General features: G+C 47.9%; 2 protein-coding genes and 1 non-coding gene across 7 annotated transcripts in view; 1 reads left to right on the top strand and 2 right to left on the bottom strand.

Annotated features, from left to right (window-relative positions):
* Positions 1 to 1,512: 1,512 nt before the first annotated feature.
* On the bottom strand, positions 1,513 to 7,802 carry SPCS1 (signal peptidase complex subunit 1). The gene is made up of 4 exons (XM_078661908.1): positions 7,659 to 7,802; positions 3,246 to 3,305; positions 3,076 to 3,162; positions 1,513 to 1,783 (listed from the first exon to the last, which is right to left on the bottom strand). The coding sequence occupies exons 1-4, from the start codon at positions 7,692 to 7,694 to the stop codon at positions 1,664 to 1,666; spliced, it is 303 nt and encodes a 100-aa protein (XP_078518034.1). The 5' UTR covers positions 7,695 to 7,802; the 3' UTR covers positions 1,513 to 1,663.
* On the bottom strand, positions 5,751 to 5,869 carry LOC144783560 (small nucleolar RNA SNORA26). The gene has a single exon (XR_013601514.1). It is a non-coding gene; the product is annotated as a small nucleolar RNA SNORA26 (small nucleolar RNA).
* Positions 7,803 to 8,226: 424 nt separating the features above from the next.
* The window catches only part of GLT8D1 (glycosyltransferase 8 domain containing 1), a 60,728-nt gene continuing 49,408 nt past the window's right edge, over positions 8,227 to 19,546 (top strand). Inside the window, exons 1-3 of one of the 5 annotated variants that reach the window (XM_078661912.1) lie at positions 8,227 to 8,335; positions 13,128 to 13,188; positions 15,403 to 15,501. In XM_078661912.1, the coding sequence (XP_078518038.1) occupies positions 13,173 to 13,188; positions 15,403 to 15,501 (115 nt within the window). In that variant the 5' untranslated portion in view covers positions 8,227 to 8,335; positions 13,128 to 13,172. Of the gene's footprint in view, positions 8,336 to 8,423; positions 8,798 to 13,127; positions 13,189 to 15,402; positions 15,502 to 19,546 lie in introns of those variants that run through there. The other 4 variants (XM_078661909.1, XM_078661910.1, XM_078661911.1 and 1 more) reach the window with 4 other exon arrangements.

Genomic DNA, 19,546 nt, shown 5'->3' with positions numbered 1-19,546 from the left:
AGATGTGAGCCACACCTGAGCGCCATATTATGTAAAGCGCGGTTAAGGTGGTTGTTTTTTCTCTGGTGAACTTGAATCTGGTACTCAGTAGCATTTTATTTGCTCCCAGTTCCTACTTGTAGCTTTAAAATGGTCTGAGAGTTTTACACACGCGTGTAAAACCCTATATCGTGAGAGTGGAGCAGATGTGCGAGTGAGGTAATGGAATATCCAGGAGTATCAGCAACAGAGGTGAACCCTGCTGGACTCCCCGGGAGAGGAGCGCTTCCCTTGGAAAGAACATTTGTCGTGGAGCCCTGAATCCCTGGAGCGGCAGTAGATGGTGCGCCCATCCTGTTCTGTGGCAACCACGACAAGCATTACACTTCACACGCAGACTACAAGATTCAGGCCAACAAAGCATTTCTTTTTCAAAAGAACATTTGTGTGTGACACAGGACAGTGTAATTCCTTAAAAATAGTATGTCCACATTTTCCTAATTGTGGAACCACATATGTATGTACACTTTGGACCAATAGAAAATCAGGTTTATGTGAAACCTCGAAAAATGTAATTAGGTATACATTTTTTTTTATAACTTTGCAAACACAAAAAAAACACTGGCGTAGGGCTGTATTAATACCCTGACAACGAAGAACGTCAGATTTAGAAAAATAATCATCATTAAAAAAAAGTTCAACACACACTTTGACCTCATGTGATTTAATTTAAAAAGCAAGTATTTAAATAGCGCTTCTAAAATGAAACTTCTGGCAGAACACAGGTACGGAGGGAACAAAAACATTAAGCAATGAATTAGTTTTGATGCTTAAAAGTAGTCACACTTTTTGTTAAGGGGCACATGATATTGAATGGTATACTTAAACTCTCATTTGTTTAAATAAAAAAACCATTATGCCCTTTCAAAGGTGAAACAGGTGAAAACACGACAATTCAGAACAATATAGAAATTAATTGGAACGTAATTCTGTGTTTCTGAAGTCTGAATCCTCAGCTAGATTCACATACGGTGCACTATTCTGTCGTGTAGTGGGAGGGTACACAAATGTTTAAAATGATCAAAGTGGTTTTCTAGCGGGTGGTGACGACGATTCAGCTCTAGGATGTCTGTACTTCTTTGTTAATTTAATTCCAGCTAGCACACGGTAAGGGAACTGCAACCCCAACCTCTTCTGCCCCCGAATCCAGTCTGTTATATATGGAACAGAAAATCCGGCTCCATGTGGTGTTGAGGGGGCAGCAGAGGTGCTTTAAAATACATCCACCCACCCACAGAGGTCTGAAAGGCCGGCCAGCTAGAGCTGTGGCGCGGTTAACACGCAGTCTGTCGCAAAGCATCACACACAAGTAAGATCAATGTTCCCTTTCTGGCTAAACCCTCACAGCCGAGGCCTCCTCATTCCGCCAGAGTGGCAGATAGTTCAAAATGGCTGATTGCAGCCTGTACTTTACTACCTTCTCCTACAGGTGAAAATGCTGGCAGTTCGGCCAGGTATAAAGCAAACAAAACATGTGGCTCAACCGTATTTTAATGTAAACATTTCAGATACAAAACGCAGAGCGCCCTCGGTGTCGCTTCAGTGGAGTTGGATTTCTGCCTGAACGCGCGGCCACCGGGTTCTCCTGCTAAAGAAGGAATGGCTACAGTTTTATAGAAATCAATTATTTGTGCTTCTTTGAAGACTTTTTATCAACAGACTTCTTCTCTTCGGCTCCACAGTCTTGGGCAGGAAGCCATTTTAGGGGATTCCGTCGATACATAGGCCATGGCGGAAGCGTGAGCTTATGAAAGAAGAAAACACATTTAGTGTCAGAATTGTAGAGCAAGCACCAGACTGCAGACATCTAGCTTCTTTACCCAAATAAACCATTCTCAGACCCATAGCAAGATACAGAAATAGCAAACCCAACAGTTGTACTGAGCCAGCCAGCCGCAGTGTGAGGTTTCCTTCCACACCGTACAACCACATAATGGCCGCCACAGTGCACTGTGCTCTACACACAGGACACGTACAACGTGCAGCAGCCGCAAGATCCAGACAAACGCGCATCCCCAGAATCGAGAAAGGACAGCAGAACAAGCTTCCTCGCATGCAGACTCCAGGCAATAGCCAGCTTCACTCATACAGACAGGTGGAGGAGGGACAGGACCGGATTCGGATGGGGGTTGCCGCTACCCCCCTCCAACCAGTAGGATCTCTCGGCATGCACAGTTTCTGGAAAACGCTTTGCGGAACTTCAATTTCATTTTTTCACAATTTAATTTAAGAAAATGTTATGATAAAATAGTACAATTGAAAACACCACCTCCGAAATATACATTAATTTTAAAAGCAAAAAGGAAAGCAGGGAATGGTGCGCGCTTCTGTGGACCTGGCCACGCGAGACAGACACACTTCAGATTTAAGAATTATGGAAGCTGCGCAGTCCCACTGTGCACAACACGGTCAGTCTGGACATTACTTATGTGTGTGTGGGGGGGGGGGGCACCATCTAATCGGACTGAATTCCAATCGCAATATTCATTAACAGAGTCAAGTAGCAAGCTCAACGCCATACCTCGGAGGTGGGAGGACAGGAACATGGAGGTTTACAGAAGGATAACTCTACAAGCAGGTTCCACACAGGCCCACAAGAGAATCTGATCTCAGTCAGTCAAAATGTTTGACCACAGGGAATGATGGCAGTCCTGCAGATATCTGGGACTGGTTCATTCCTCCTAAAAGGCCTCTGGCTGCCTGCTCCCTGGTGGAATAAACCTTATGTTTACTAGGCAGGGATTGATGCATAAACAAAGCCCCCCCCACCCTTCTAGCTGACAACCACTCAGAAGAGGCCTGTCCAAGATAGGTGCTAGAGATCTGACTTAGGTGCATGTTTACAAGATGCTCACACCAACTTAGATGGGACAGTATTCACCCCACAGGCGAAAGTAGCTGCTGTTATTTTATATCTAGTGTGCAGTGCCAGGAATTAAACGCCTCCATGTATTATTGTGGAGTGACGGACAGGAGGGCTCAGACAAAAGAGTACAGCAGAAGAGGCGTTAGAACAGATGGTACTTCCCGACTTACCAAACATGACAAGGCAAATCCAGCCATCACTATATATACAGTCCAGCCAAACTGCTCGATCATGTAACCATATCCAAAGCCAATCACCTGCAAGGAAAGAAAAACACTCAAGTTTGGCATCCAGAACTAAAAGTCCAAACTGCATAGAACAGAAGCGTAACGCCACTTACCGCTGAGACAACGATGATTCCCTGAAATATCTGCTCCGCCAGTTTCTGGCCCTTGTAGTCCTGGGTGAAAAGAAAAACATGGTTGAAAGAGATACTAGCCAAGAACATACATCACCTTCTCATACATCTTTCTCGCCCCCAGTACTTGCCTAGTGGACATTTGCTCCTGCGTACAGATGTTTTACAAAAGACAGCATTTTAAAATTCCCACCCCTCCAATGCAGTGTTTCGCTCTACTGCCACACCTCCCATGATCCTGTAAAGGAGGAAGCCAGGCATCCCACTTCCTGTTTTGTCGCTCCTGATTTTAGCTAACACCTAAACTTGGATGCATGAGGTAAGAAGGTTTTACCCCCACATGCATCATTGTTGGTATTTGCGATTCCTAAATTGCGAAAATTACGGAATCACAATTTAGAAATTGCCAAAACCTATGCATTAAAAATTCGCAAATATTTTTGCGATTCCTTATTTGCGATTCCCAATTTTGCGAATCGCAAATAAGGAATCCCTTTACATTGATTCCTATGGGCCTAGAGGCCCATAGGAATCAATGGGAAGGCATTCTCATTTTGCGATTCGCAATTAAGGAATCGCAAAATGAGAATGCAATTTCTAGGGTGCAGGGGGGGTCCAAAGGACCCCCCCTCTGCACCCCAGAAATGTAACTTACAGTCCATTTTTCACACATACATGCCCAAGGGCATGTGTGAGTGTAAAATGAAAGTGTCAAAAATGCACTTTTTTGCATTTTTAAACTTTTCTTAAATTAGCATGAAGGTTGACTTCATGCTAATTTAACACTTCTAATTTGCGAATTCGCAAACTTTTTCAGATGATGCATTGCATTTAAGAAATCGCAAAATTGCAATTTCTTAAATGCAATCGCAATTTAAGAAATCGGAAATAATTTGTGGTTTCTTAAATTGCGAAAAACCAAAAAAAGTTAATGCATCCCAAAACAAAGAATTGCATTCGCAAAACGGACGAATTTTGCGATTCGCACCGTTTGCGAATGCAATTCTGTTTGATGCATGTGGGCATAAATGTTTTAAAGATTGTTTTGATGTTTTAGGGAGAATTTATATCAGCTATCTCCCTCTTCTTCAATGTCTTGCAGCTGCAGCGAAAGTCTCTGCTCAGGCAAATCCATTGGGCACGCAGCAATTATTTGATAAACATTTTTAAGCCTTTCAAGCTAAGCATCTGCTTTAGTGGGGAACACTGGCTCTGTGTATTCCATTCCAACTCTGTCTTAGTTGAGGGGTCCCAAAAGTGAAAACGGAATGTGCAACCTCCGCCTGACTAGTCAAGACCATGGTTCCCTATGAAACACGATCAATGCACTTAGTCTCATGGGGCAACGAGAACAGACTGGCCCAGAGAACTTGCCATTCTTGGCAGTGGACGATTCAGAAAAGGGGGTGGTGATGAACAGAGTGTCTGAATTAAGCAGACCACTCTTACCCAGTCCAAAGATCAGGGCTTGATCCATCACCGTTATTTAGCTCACTGCCCCATCCCAGCTCAGAACCTGGCTATATGCAAATTAGTCTGCCCTGTTCCCATGATGCACTGGGCCAGGGACAGACTAATTTGCATACAGCCAGGTTCTGAGCTGGGATGGGGCAATGAGCTAAAAAACGGTGTTGGATCTAGCCCTGATCTCTTGACTGGGTGAGAGATTCTGCTTAATTCAGAGACTCTGTCCATCACCACCCCTTGTTGTAAATAATTCTTGGCAGTGGAGGCAGCTGTTGGGCAGGCAGCTCGCTAAAAAGAAAAGCCTTTGCTTTTGGAGAGTCGCTTGTGCCAAGATTCTCAGCTAGAAGGCTGCGCAGAGTGCCTCCAGGATCCTGTGTCGGCTTAAGGCACTAATCCCATTGCTAGGAAAGTTGTGGTGCAGTAAAATAAGAAGGCACATAAAGGAGAACTTCTCTGTGGGGCATACTTACAAGGGCTTTATCGCTGCTTTTTTGGCTTAAAATGCCAAAAATGCGGAGATAAAACTATCACCCTGTTTACAAAAGGGTGCTAACATGCATAATCGCATGTTAGCACTCTTTTTCCCAACGCCTCCCTTTGCATCTCTAATGAGATGCAAAGTGGGCGTCACTGGGCGTACCCCGGATGGACAACCTTGCAAATGTTGCTGATGTTCACATCGCGGTATTTACAAGACTGCCCCAGCATTTTAGCACATGTTAGTTTTTGGAGAAAACCGCTGATTTCTCCAAAAACTAAGGTCTGCTAAAATGCAGATTTACTTATCCCCAACATTGGGGTGGATTATGCTGATACGAACCGTGTATCAGCAAGGTTATCGCTGTTTTGCAGGGAACATCGCTGGAAAACCAGCGATGTTCCCTGCAAAGGGGCTGACCTCGCTATCCCTGGAATTTGTAATCGCCCTGGAGTAACGCGTTGTTAATAAGTAATGTAAGGGATAACTACTGAACAATATTAGCATAAGACTCTGAGCCCTTATTAGCACTTAGATTGAATTAATGTACCCCACGACAGGATCCGGGGAGGCGTACGAATGACCATCTCCAGGTTTTAGTGAGAAATGCTCTCCCCCCTGTGTTGGCCATTACAAAGCACAGTAAGCTTTGAATGCGCAGTAAAAAGGGAGTTGCACAGATTCGATGAAACGTGCACATCATAAAAATAAACATATACAATTAAAACAACTCAAGCACGAAGAACAATCTGCAGGTCAAATGGTGCTTAATCTAGTTGTTCAGTACAAGAATCTGGAGGGGTGTTCAGCACAAAAGAAACGTTTAAACAACTCTGAGCGAACTAAACCTCTCCCGCCTTCGTGGAACTGATGAGCAGCCGGTGAAGCCATCGCCCTCACCTTGATTGTGTTCAATCAGGAGGATCTGTTTATCATGTGTACAATGTGGATTATTTTGTAGTTCTTCACCCTTCACCTTGAGAGACCAGTGAGAGTTGGGGGTTTATTTGTGACATTCCCAGTGGTCACCCAGCACTCTGCTGAGGGGGTTGGGGAGGATGAGCGCTTCTCTTCCTTGTGCACCAGGATTCAAATAGTGAGTGTTTTGACTGCTGTTGGCAATAGTGAACTGTGTGGTCATGTCTGCCTCTCAGACATGCCAACCCTCCCGATTCAGGTGTGAGACTACCGATTTCAAGGCTAGTCTCCCGTCTCCCGATTCCTTGGGGGGTTCAGCTGACAGGGCTTGGTATTATGTAAAGTGCCAATTCTTCCAGCAAAGAGTGGCGATGCTGGGGCTCTAGAAGGGGTGAAAAACCAATTAACAAAGCCTCATTAACAAGGGAATCGTCTTTTAAAGACCTGTGAAGCACTGGGGGGGGGCTGTTTCAGCCCGGGCTGCCAGGGAGGTGGGGGTGCATGCACTGCCAACAGCCTGCAAGGCCAGTGGCCAACACTTGTATCACCCTCTCTACCTGCCATTATGCTCCATGCTTCTGATTGGTAAGAAAAAACGTGCATTTGCTTTTCAAATGTCCGATCCTGCAGCAGCCACTTCCAGAGCCCATTCATGCCAGTGACCCCACTCATGCCAGTGACCCCATACATGCCAGTGACCCCATACATGCCAGTGACCCCATACATGCCAGTGACCCCATACATGCCAGTGACCCCACACATGCCAGTGACCCCATACATGCCAGTGACCCCACTCATGCCAGTGACCCCACTCATGCCAGTGACCCCACACATGCCAGTGACCCCACACATGCCAGTGACCCCATACATGCCAGTGACCCCACACATGCCAGTGACCCCACACATGCCAGTGACCCCACACATGCCAGTGACCCCACACATGCCAGTGACCCCATACATGCCAGTGACCCCACTCATGCCAGTGACCCCACTCATGCCAGTGACCCCACACATGCCAGTGACCCCACACATGCCAGTGACCCCACACATGCCAGTGACCCCATACATGCCAGTGACCCCACACATGCCAGTGACCCCACACATGCCAGTGACCCCACACATGCCAGTGACCCCACACATGCCAGTGACCCCATACATGCCAGTGACCCCACTCATGCCAGTGACCCCACTCATGCCAGTGACCCCACACATGCCAGTGACCCCACACATGCCAGTGACCCCACACATGCCAGTGACCCCATACATGCCAGTGACCCCACACATGCCAGTGACCCCATACATGCCAGTGACCCGATTCAAGGCCCCGTTCTCCCGATTTTTTTATTCTAATCTCCCACTTTGCTCTCCTGACATGTTGGCATGTCTGCCCTCTGCACAGGGTCTGAAGCTGCTCTAGACGCGCAGAGGTGGAGCCTCAGCTGCCCCCCCCCCCCCGGTGTCTGCACCGGTCTCCATCACCAGGTCCCTCTCACCCACCCCCAGCCTCGACAGCTGCCCCCCTCCGCACCCACCATCTGCGTGGGGATGGCGCTCAGGAGGCCCCTCATGGTCGCTTCTCGTCGCTGCTTCACCGGCGGCTGCTCTAGAGCTACGTACACCCAGCACAGCCGGAAGTGCGGCCCGGAAATGAAAACAAGACCGGCGTCAACTTCCGGCCGGCTCCGGCGCCATCTTGGACTGGGCCCGACCGCGGCGGTACCTACGGGACCCGCTCTCTCGGGGAAAGAAGGATTCTAAAGTTAATGTCACCGCAGCCCAGCGCCCTCTGCCGCTGCAGCTATCACAGCGGTCAGCGCTCTAGTTGTTTTTACTGTAACTGTGCACTTAGCGCCATCTTTGAATGGTCTACGTGTGTGTGGCTCAAAGCCTGCGGCCAGACGAGGAGGGGATGTTCGGCCTCAGATCTCCTCCGCTGCGCTCTGTCGGACACCTGTAAGACACAAGGCCTGGGGTCACGAGGCCTGGTGTACTGCGTGGCCACCTCCGCTCTGTCCACATACACACTGCAGACACCACTCCAACATGGCCGCCAAGTTCGTGCCAGCGTGCACTGCGCATGCGCAATGAAGGGCGGAGCCAGGCGCAAGGACCCAGACCAGGGCGGCCATGATAGATTGGGACCAGCCCAACAGAAGGACCCCTCGAGGCCCCCGGGGGGAGGACTACTGCAGCCGGGGGTAACAACAAGGTACAGACTCTGTGTCAGAATTCACCCCTCGCCCTCGGCGCATACTGGTCTCAAACCCTGCACTGTTCCCTCCAGGCACTGCACTAGACACCTCACTCCCCTGCTCTGCCTGCTGCTGTGTTGGCATTTGGAAGCAGCAGAGGCAAGCACTGGGAGTGAGAGGAGTGAGCTGCACCAACTCTGTGAGAGCTGCACCAACTGGAGGAGGCAGGGGTGAGCTGCAGCCACTGGAGGAGGCAGGGGTGAGCTGGTCCTGGAGGAGGCAGGGGTGAGCTGCACCCACTGGAGGAGGCAGGGGTGAGCTGCACCCACTGGAGGAGGCAGGGGTGACCTGCACCCACTGGAGGAGGCAGGGGTGAGCTGCACCCACTGGAGGAGGCAGGGGTGAGCTGCTCCTGGAGGAGGCAGGGGTGAGCTGTACCCACTGGAGGAGGCAGGGGTGAGCTGCACCCCCTGGAGGAGGTAAGGAAGAGCTGCACCCACTGGAGGAGGCAGGGGTGAGCTGCACCTACTGGAGGAGGCAGGTGTGAGCTGCACCTACTGGAGGAGGCAGGGGTGAGCTGCACCTACTGGAGGAGGCAGGTGTGAGCTGCACCTGGAGGAGGCAGGTGTGAGCTGCACCCACTGGAGGAGGCAGGGGTGAGCTGCACCTACTGGAGGAGGCAGGGGTGAGCTGCACCTACTGGAGGAGGCAGGTGTGAGCTGCACCTACTGGAGGAGGCAGGGGTGAGCTGCTCCTGGAGGAGGCATGGGTGAGCTGCACCCACTGGAGCAGGCAGGGGTGTCCTGGACTGACTATACTGCAGGGTGGTTGGTTACCATATTAGATTGATGTAGCCGTTCTCTTGGTTGCCTTCTCTATCCACGTGCAGGTCTCTGAACCCCTCAGTCATCTCCACTCAACCTGTGGAAGTTCACTGTATCTGGGTTTATTCATTTATAACACTCAGTAGCACCCATAGATTTCTTAGAGCTAAAATCATATTGTAAACAAGGAGAGATAAAACCAGAGGACTTTATAGAAAAGAAAGAAAGTTTTAGAGCTTTTCTGAAGAAAAGCTCCTCTTTATCATGTGCTGATGTTCAATACTAGGACATACAAACTGGCACAATTTACGAACTGCAACAGCACACAGGTCATCTATGCCATCACTTGCCCTTGTGCCCAGACATACGTTGGACAGACAAAACAAAATGTGAAAACCAGGATTTTACAACATATGAGTAGAATTAGGTGCAACACGTTGGGTGCGCCTCTTGTGGAACACTTCAACACTCGTAAGCACACACCAGAAGACATCAGGTGGAGGGTCCTGGAGAAAATAACACCCAGTATTAGAGGGGGTTCCATTACTAAGTCACTCAATTACAAGGAGTGTAGGTGGATCCACTCTCTTAACGCAGTACAGGAGGGGTTGAATGAACGAGAGGAGACAGCCAAACAAATGGGGCAACTCTAATCACATAGGCTCACCACCACGCTACCCCTGATCTGTTCCTGACTTCCATGCAGCCCATTACCAGCGATGTAGGCTTTGTATGCTTTGTCGCAAACCATGAAAATGTAAGACCGTATAATGCATTGTAACACTGGATGTTGAGTCAATGATATCGGTAGAGCAAATTACCATATTTGTACAGTTTTATTTTACTTTGCATGATCACCATTCAACTTTTTTTATTATGTGAAAATATTGGAACATATTTTGACGTGTTTTTATCAAAGTGCGATTTGTCAAAAAAAAAATCCCATCTTCCAAACAGCTCCACGCAAACTCTACCTTGAAATGCGGTTTTACACTGTTAACGTCATGTTTAATGTAAAACTGGCTGTCAACATCCGCATACCATTGAGCGCCTAGGCGTTACCTAGCAACCTAGAAACCCGGGACTGCTTGACGTGAGTAGAGCGTAACTTTGTCCGTTGCCTAGCAACGAGGCAACGGTCGCGTGACACAGCGTCCTCGGGGCTAGTTAACTAGCTTAAACTGGCACGTTCCTTAGAGGATTGCCGACTGCACTCTGCCAGAGCGAGCGGATGGAAACGGATCTCGCGCTGGATGCAGATTGAGAGACTGAGTCAAGTTTACCAGGTGAGACTGCCCTAAAGTCTCTGACTAGCAACCGGCTATCTGTGTATAGACATAGAATGCCGTGCTGATTACGTCAACCTCCCTCTTTTAGATCGTCCGATTAATACGGCGACTTTAATCCCACGGAGCCTTGAATCGTTTTGAGCTCCTTGATGTCCATCACAGAGAACAACGAGTGGAACCACATTGGGACATACTAGTCCTTACTACTGGGTGAGTGCGAACCTGTTAGTGTGTGGATGGAGGGGCTAGAGAATCCCATTAACTAGGAATAGAGAGGCATAATGCTTAGCGATGTGTAATATTGATTATCATACGCCCATTTAACCCAACAGTTTTGAATATCCTCAACGCCTGGAAATCAATAGAATTGGCGACCCTATCCACAGCAATATCCCGGGGTCTAACCCACGAAGGCCCTTCGGTGAGTGTACAATTAATTTCACTCATCACTTCCTTCACTCATTATTTGCAAATCCTCTCCTGATAACTTACCCATCTGACCCACAGGTGCTACAGCACTGCCCCATGTCCGGAAGAAGACCCGCCCCATGACCCATAACTAAGCCGTCCAAAGGGTCGAAACGTCGACGATATTGAAACTATTGGACCAGTACAAGATATCCAGTTAACCAAGGCCAACTTAAGTGGATTACTGGACTAATTAGAACTGAATATTGGAACCGGCCAAAAAAGACTGTTTGCTTCCCTCCCCTTCACTCACTTGTTAATAATCACTTTTGAATGTCACCATTGCACTTTATGTCACATCATAATCACACAATTTTATAATGCGCCGATCTGTATAAAGTATATATAAAATTGTAAATAAATCTTGATTGAATAATCTTCATGTACAAACAGGGTGTTTATGAATGAAAACGAATTCATAGATTAAAAACAGTTTGTTACCCTGAACTCTTTTTGGTTTGGATTTGCATTTTGAGCACGCTCCATTTTGGAGCTCTGTCTAAAGTAACCATAGGACTAACTAAACTTGGATTGATTCATTCATACTTTGAAGTAATCAGGTTACATACCCAACAGAACCATTGTTTATATTGAAAAGATGTTCAAAGAGAGCATGTTCCAGAGTTTCTGTGTGACGTACCAGAAATACTTCACACTGATATGACGCGTGTTGGCACAGCAGTATCTGCCTGTTGGTTTACAGAGAGAAGCTGAATGAAGCCTGGGTTTCGAAACCTTCATCAATCTCCGAGGATGCGCCTTTGGCGTTTACCCTCTGTATGCTCTGCAAGTTAGTTAAAAAAAGATGCTTGACCTTTGAGTGAGATAGCTAGTTCCATTTACGGTTGCCCCGCTGCCTCTGGCTCAGTATGATCTGGTAAACTGGCCTGATAGAGGTGTACGATACCGTGGAGCTGGGCTGATGGTTTACTAACGCTTCAGGGCTGGCTTAGGGCTTTTAAACTTGATGTAAACAGTTGGGGCAGTACAAGGTGACATGGGCTCCATGATGATCAAGACAGTCGTGGGTCAAGAGAGATATTGCCACGTGAAGTTAGGACCAGCCCGTGCTCTGCGTCAACTGCTGCAAGGAAGATCATTTTGTGGTTTTCGGTTGAGTAAAGGGTGCGAATAGCTTCTGCACCCGCTGACCTAGAGGCAGTATCAGGAAACTTCGCTTTTAGGGGCTTATGTTGCACAAGGTAACCTATGTCTAATTGTCTGGGTGAACTGGATGGCTCTGATGGTGCCGAAGGACCACTTGTAGGTTTGCTAGACTTCCGTAGTTACACTGGAAGGCCACTGGGTTCCTCTGGCATAAACTCTGCCGGATGCAGCACCCACGCAGGAGCCAGGGCATGCAGGGGCTAGTCTAGGAAGATCCCATCGTGTTAGCCTTGGTATGATGGTGCTGGGCTAGTTTGAGCTGCTGCTAGTCAGGCCCCTTGGTATGCTGGCACTGGACACGCCTGACCAGTCACCACCCAGGAGCCTTGTCATGTAGGGCTCGGTGCTTGGGTAGTCTTTTAGTCACACTTACAGGAGTTGGGAATGCAGGGGCGGATGCCTTGCGAGTCTGGCTCACGCCTCCATACAGCGGTGTTTGCATGAAAGGGTGCGTATGGGAGCCTATGCCTGTAGGGGCAGCTGCTGAGCTGGACTGTTCTGCTCCCACCAGGTAGACGGTATATATTGGGGCTGTTGCTGGGGGGCTGCGGCTGGCTTCCTGCAGTAAGAACTCCTTTATTCATGTATTCTTTCCTTGGTTAACAGATCTGCTTAGGTTTGTGATGTTTGCAACATATGTAATGTGTATGAAATGTTTAGTGAGGTAGAGGTGTGGCTCAGCGGCCAGAGTAGCTGACTCTGGAGCGCAGGGGTCACAGTGATCGCTGGCAGAAGCTCAGTTCACCATCATGTGACTCTTGGCAATCGCTCACTTTATCTCCCCGACGGCTGCTAGCGCCTTGAAACCTTAAGGGGGTGATATCTTCGTGCTTTACAAATAGGAATTATTAATATTATTATTATGACTCACAGATACTGGTGTGGATGTTTTGTCAATGAAGCCCAGATGGAGGATAAACAACATCTTCTCTTGAGACTGGCTCGTTCCCTCCTTGACATCCTGCCTTTAGTTGGATAACTGAATTAGTGTGACGCCTTGGTCACGCAGAAACCCTTGCTGTCACAATTTGTAACACCTTGTTTTATCTTTCTCATTTTAGAAGCTGCTCGAGTAACATATTTATCTGACGTGGCACTGCGGAAACATGACGTTTAGAAAAGGTAACGCATATAATGGGCACCGTCGCATTACTCTTTTACCACAGATGGTGCACAAGGAATGGGCGGGTATTCCTAACTAATGAACTCTCATTTGTTGTTCTCTCATTGGTCGCCTGAACCGTCATGTCAAACAGTGAGTGCGTGTATAGGATCTGCCATTGTGTTAAGCTGCGTCCTAAGGTCATGTAAGATCTCCTTAGGGTTGGGTCCTCTCCTTGGGGCCTGTACTAAGATATTGGATCTCTTTTAGAAGATGTAGAAGTAGATTTCGCCAGTTTGTATCTTAAAGTGTAAGTTTGGGCTACACCCAGCGGAGTGTCCATGCGGGACATTTTATGTGGGAATGACTGAAAGAAAGATGACGTTACTTATCACACAACAAAAAAGCAACATCCGTCACCAATCTGACTGGTCCATGATAGCGGTACAGTTAAAAAAATTCGATCATAACACTTCACAACTCAAGTTTCCAATCATTGAACATATAATGAAAAATCCTGAATATGATTTCCAAAAAAGACCGCGGCAGAGAGAAGTGTACTGGATTAAAAGATTGGGCACTCTTCAGCCAAAGAGCCGTAATTATTGTGTAGAGATATCATGCTTTCTGTAGGATAGATGACTCTTAGATGTGCAGAATACATTTATGTCTGGATCCAGGAAAACAAACAAAAACACTTAGAGAGCATGTCACCGCATCACTAATGTGTCCGTATTGGTTTTTCAACATGGCTGCTATTTTCATGTATATTCAGGCACTCAGTCCGCTAAAGGATGGTGTTATACCAGTATTGAAGAGATACTTTATATAACATTCTGATCATGTGGACACACTAGTGGTTAGAAGGAATATTGCACCATAAGTTAATATTCTTTGTATATTCACGTTTTAGTTGTTTGTAGTTTATCAGGTTTATCCTTACACCGCAGAGTGACATTGCCATAGCTGGAAGTGATGTTTTTTGATGGAGTCTGGCTGTGCGATTTGAGACTATAATTGTTTGAATTGTAGGATTTTTAGGCTTTGCCTAGTGGGTAATAGAGAGTTATACATTGTGCAAATTAAATGAAGTCGCCATCAAGCCTCGCAAGGAGGAGGCGAGGGCGCAGCAGTAGTCTGAGTGCTGCAGTGGGTCTCCCTGCCTCCCGATCACTGCCTAAACCATAACTGGCGCATTGCACCACCCAGGGCGAAGGAAAACGTGTGACTGCAGCCCCCAAAGGCTGCACCAACACCCAACCTCCAGTGCCGACTCTACCGGTGAGCAGAGGATCCCAGAAGCCTAAATAACTACCAGGAAGGCTATTTACGTAATTTCAGAAAAGCCGCAGAATCCTAGTTGTTTCCTATCGTAACACCCTGGCCGCGCCATGTTTGGATCACTCCGTTGATACCGGCGCACAGGTGCACCTCTAAGTAAACGCTGTATTATGTCATTACTAAGCCTAACTTTTCACCACCACCGAGAGGGGCCTTCTTTGTTTGAGAGGAGAGCTTTGGGACTGTACCACCTGCTGCAGCACCCGCTGACCACCTGCCGTCTGCACGGCACTCCTCAACAACATCTAAGGAAGGCTTGAACACTGTTGGGACAGGAATGTCCCTCGCATGGTGAACGGGCATGTACCCATGCCCTCTGTGCCCATCGGCTTGTGAAACTGATATCCCTACTTTGTGGCCTTGGTTTCACACTAGTAATGGCTCGTGGTCATCGGGCAGTGTTGATGTTTGATGTAACTTGCTGTTGTGTCGTGTTGAGGCTTCATGATTTAGTTTGTGGGTGTTGGGTTAGCCTAGAGTTTTGTGGGTCAGTTGGTGGATGGAGCACAAGTTGTGGTTTTGATTGAACCAATATGTACTTTATAGTTAAGTTTTCATGACTCTGGTTGATGTTATCAAAGTGAACTGCACAGTGCAAGTATTCCCAAGACAACATCCATTGCAGGGGTTAATCCACGTGAGTAACAGAGCAAGTCATGCTAATGCTTTCTCCGGTAACTGTGCAGACCACACCCGAAGGCAGGTAGTCGGGAGCAGCTAGGGATGAGGCTGGAGGTGTCTCTTAAAGTATAGTTTCATGACTGAACACATGGTTATTGCATTGAATATGTGTCGCTTTGTGGTTGTTGCATTGAGTTGAGTTTTTTTTCTGTATCTCTGAAACAATATTGCTCTATTCGTGAATTGAATAATTTTCTTGCCTTTTTCCGCAGTGAATATTCTCATTATCGTGCTTGCAGTTGTTATATTTCTGCTGGTTCTTCACCACAACCTGCTCGGACTGAGCGATTTCCTGAAGAAAGAGGACTCTGGTAGGAGCTTCTTTGATATTGTATTAACTTGTTTTATCTTGCCAGTTCAAATGCCAATCTGTCTGTTTTGTGTGGGAGACACCACTAATGTGAGAGAGGAGTGAGCACTTTCTTTGGAGGAGAAATGTTGAATATATGTTTGTTTTTTCACCCCCCACTAACTCATTTGACCCCAGGTGGTGAGCCCAGGCTTTTGTTGACTTGTCTCCAGCTCGGGCGATTGGCCAAGGAGCGAAAGCAAAATGTGGCTCCTTACACTAATTTGAACTTATGGATCAAGAGGCTAAGATGTATCCCTGACACTGATCTATGAACACCAGACCCCACCTGTGACATGATAGGAAGGACTTGTATTGACACATTGCCTGCCCAAGCGCTGATTACACAGTTTTGGAAGCTTTAGTTTGTAAATAAAGCTAAGGTAAACATCAATAGTAAAGTATTTACAAGCGAAAGAGGTGTCTAAAAATTCTAAGTTTGAAGCTGCTGGACTTCAAGGTGAAACTATGTCTTTGGTTTGTTAAAGTTATTTATATGTTGCAAAGCCTGGCACGTAACCATACGGTCAGTCAAGAGTGATAAGATGTATAAAGCACCGGGCGTTTAGAGTTCTTTTAGACGAGGGATCTCCAATCTTTTCTGTCGTGAGAGCTAATTCTCAGCGAAAATCCTCATGAGCTACTGAAGGTCAAGTCACCTGTGCAATGTTACCAGACACACTCACGCCCACCTCCGTTGACTTTAAGCCTAATGTCCATAGAACCAGGTACTACGATTTGAACAAAATACTTTGTATTGGGGCACTATGACAGGCCGCCATGTGTGTAGTTGTGAGTCTGGTCTTTAGGGATATATGAACGTGTGTTCGTATGAATGAGATGTATGTGTATGGGTGAATAAGGCTCTGTGTAGTATGTTCTTGGTAGAAGTAAAATAACATTAAATCAACATGTGCAGTGTGCAGGTGTTAGACAATCTCTTTAAACAACACAGTGAGGGAGTTTTATTTTTTAATGCATGTGGTGGAAGATAGAGATGCCGACCCTGCCCTTCTTGACGGAGAGCAGGTTCTGGAGGCATCACCCATTTGTGTCTGCACACCTTGGTTGGCGCTTTAGTACACCACGCCGTGCTCCTTCTGAAACGTTGTACAGGTGTGAGTGAGGTTCACCCGTAGGCGGCTGGCAAATTCTCAGAACAAACACCCACAATGAGGTGCAGCCTGCCAGGGTACGTAGATCACTCGGAGCCTCTACTCCTGGCGCGCTAAGCCGCACCCACTGAGAAGGCCGCCGCAAAGAGGAATACAACAATTCTTTTTTTGCTTAAAAATACACGTTTTTTGTTGTAAATAGGACTACAACTCTGGCAGTTTCTAAAAACCATGTCCATGCTGTGAGAAGTTGGCCTGATGTGCAGTGTTCACTATTCTAGTGATCACTATATATCAGTCCAAACAACCCTTATTGATGATTGGTTGTAAGTCAACCTTATAGACCAGCTATCCTAGTAGCATGGATACGAGCAGTCTAAGGCTAAGACTCTAGAGGGCGTGTTAAGCCAGCTGTTTTACCATCACATTACCCCTTGAACACCCAGTGAAAGGACACCACACAAGTGTTATGAAAATAAACAATGTATTTATTAGAATCACAACGACCCTGTACTCTTTATGAGGACAGGGTGCTAGGCACACAACAAAACTCTTACGAAAATACTTTTAAGTTAGCACGTTACACAAATGCCCGAGGGGCACGAAAAACCATATACACTAAAAGTGGAATGCGAATTACTAGCAGGTAAGTAACAGTTCTAATAGGCTTTGGAATCGCTAGGACTGGACTAGGGAATCGTTAGATTACTACTAGGAGGCCCAGGGGACTCGGGTGCAGAGTGTGCACTCTCACGCGGGATGCGGGACAAAGTCTATGGAGGCTAGTAAAGGCAAAGTTAGTGTTCACGGGCGAACCCGACCTGGTAGGAAGAAAATGACAGTGGATCCTGACCCTTGGATAGTGAGGCTATGCTGGGACACCGGAGTGCCGAAGTTACCTAGCCCAGGGGCTGCAGCTGCATAGGTCTGAAAAGACGTCGGGGATCTCGTTGCCGGACCGGGAGCCTGGAAGGAAGAAGTTGCTGGCAGGCGACCAGTGAAGGAAAGTTCGATGGATCCAAGCCTGGATCAAGGAAGAAGAAACCTGAAAGCAGAGGGGACCAAGTTCTTGAATCACTAGCCAGTGATTAAGTGGGCACCAGGATGGCACCGGGCGAAGTCACCGCAGTCAGGTGAGTGGGCGCTGCTGGGCTCTGCAGTCTCTCGGACCAGGAGGCGTTGTCGGCGACCAGGATGGAGGTGCGAGCTGTCCCACGAAGGATGAAGTCGTTGGCGTCGAAGTTACCCAGGATTGGGCAACAAGCCTTGGCTAATTCAAGCCCACGCGGTGGACTCAAAATGGCGTCTTGAGTGGACCAGGAGGGTCCGGGGTGCTCCTCTTCTGGAAGGGAGCAAGGGCCAGTCTGGAGCAACCAGACCAGCAGCAGAAATGTCGTCGGGCGTCGTCAGGAAGGCCACAAGCCAGCGGGCTAGTAGCCAAACAACGCGGTGAGCAGTAAAAAGCAGAAGGGCCCCACGCAGATCGTGGAGATGCTGGGGGGCTGCTCTTCGGTGCTGGAGCTGCTCAGGGTGGGGGCTTCTCGGACCCCAAAGCACTCACCAGGAATTCACTCGGCGGGCTTGCTGGAAAGAAGTCGTGCAGTCTTGAAGATGGCCGGTCCCTCGAGGTCTCGTCACACCCACGAATCTCAGCGTGACTGATGATGCAGGTAGAGGTCAGAGGTGCCAGGGAAGCCGGTTCTCGTCGAGCTGGGCAGTCGGATTCCGGAGGAAGGACTTGCAGCAGACCGCAGTGTTCTTAGATGGTGCCTGCGGATGCAGGGTGACTACTCCTTAGTCACAAGGGAGAAATCTTAGGAAGAAGTCTTGAGTTCCTTTCGCAGAAAGTAGTTTCAGGATTCAAAGATGATCTGATTTGGAAGGGGGCCAGTCTCTACCTTTATCCTGTAAAAAGGGGCTGGCACGCGACTAAGTCCTGCCCTATGGGTGGGACTAGGAGGGGGGTGGTTACACCCACTTCCTTGGCGGGCTTTTCCCCAGCACAGGGTCTGGAGTGACCCTGGAACTGGTTCCAGCCAGCCTATGCACAGTGAGCACCGGGGTGCCACGTGCAGTCACCTTCCTCTAAAGCCCTGCCTACTTACAATACACAAAACCCTGTCTGGGACGGTGCTGGCACCGCCCCTGGCAGGAAACCCTTTGTCCTTATCTCCTGCTCTGGGAGGACTCCCAGCAGCAGGAGGGCAGACTTGTGTCTCGGTGGCAGCATCCATTTTGTGGATGCTAAGGCTCTGTCTGACTTTTAACCGGGTTATAGGTTACAGGCATGTCGTGTCCCTCTAGAAGGGTGGAATGCTAACCCCGTCGCCAGAATTGGCGAGGGGTTAGTATTCCAATTCGTATGACACCTTACTCGACATGTTTTGATAAAGCGATACCAGAGTTGGCACATAACCGCGAGGATTATAATGCACTTAAGAGTATATGGTATGCGATATCATGGAAACGGCTAAGGGATAGATCCCGAAAGCCGCAGACAGGCTCAGCTCATGCCAGAGCACCATCTCACACGATTCCAAGCACTCTGCCTTCAGGATTGTTAAGGCCTGCCATAGGAGTGACTGATAGGAGATCTGTGTGTCCATTTAGGGTTAGATATAGGTATACTATATCTAAAGCAAAGGGTGATTACACCACCTTGCCCCAGCTGTCAAGCAGCCAGTTGTGTCAGATTTGGATGGCCAGCCAGGGGTGGCATAATACATGCTGCAGCCCCTGGTAGGCCCTGGGTACACCTATGCCCTGGGTACCTAAGGTACACTGTACAGGGACTGATAAGGTGGCTCAGTATCCAATTTAGATATGTACCTAAGGTACATGGAATCCATTTTACAGAGAGAGCAGTAGGCCTGGGGCCCTGAATAGCAGGGT

This window comes from Lissotriton helveticus, chromosome 9 (assembly GCF_964261635.1).
Source record: "Lissotriton helveticus chromosome 9, aLisHel1.1, whole genome shotgun sequence".
In the NCBI taxonomy this organism is placed as follows: Eukaryota; Metazoa; Chordata; class Amphibia; order Caudata; family Salamandridae; genus Lissotriton; species Lissotriton helveticus.
The sequence above is the reverse complement of the archived record's forward strand: the minus strand, read 5'-3'. Positions and strand labels throughout refer to the sequence as shown.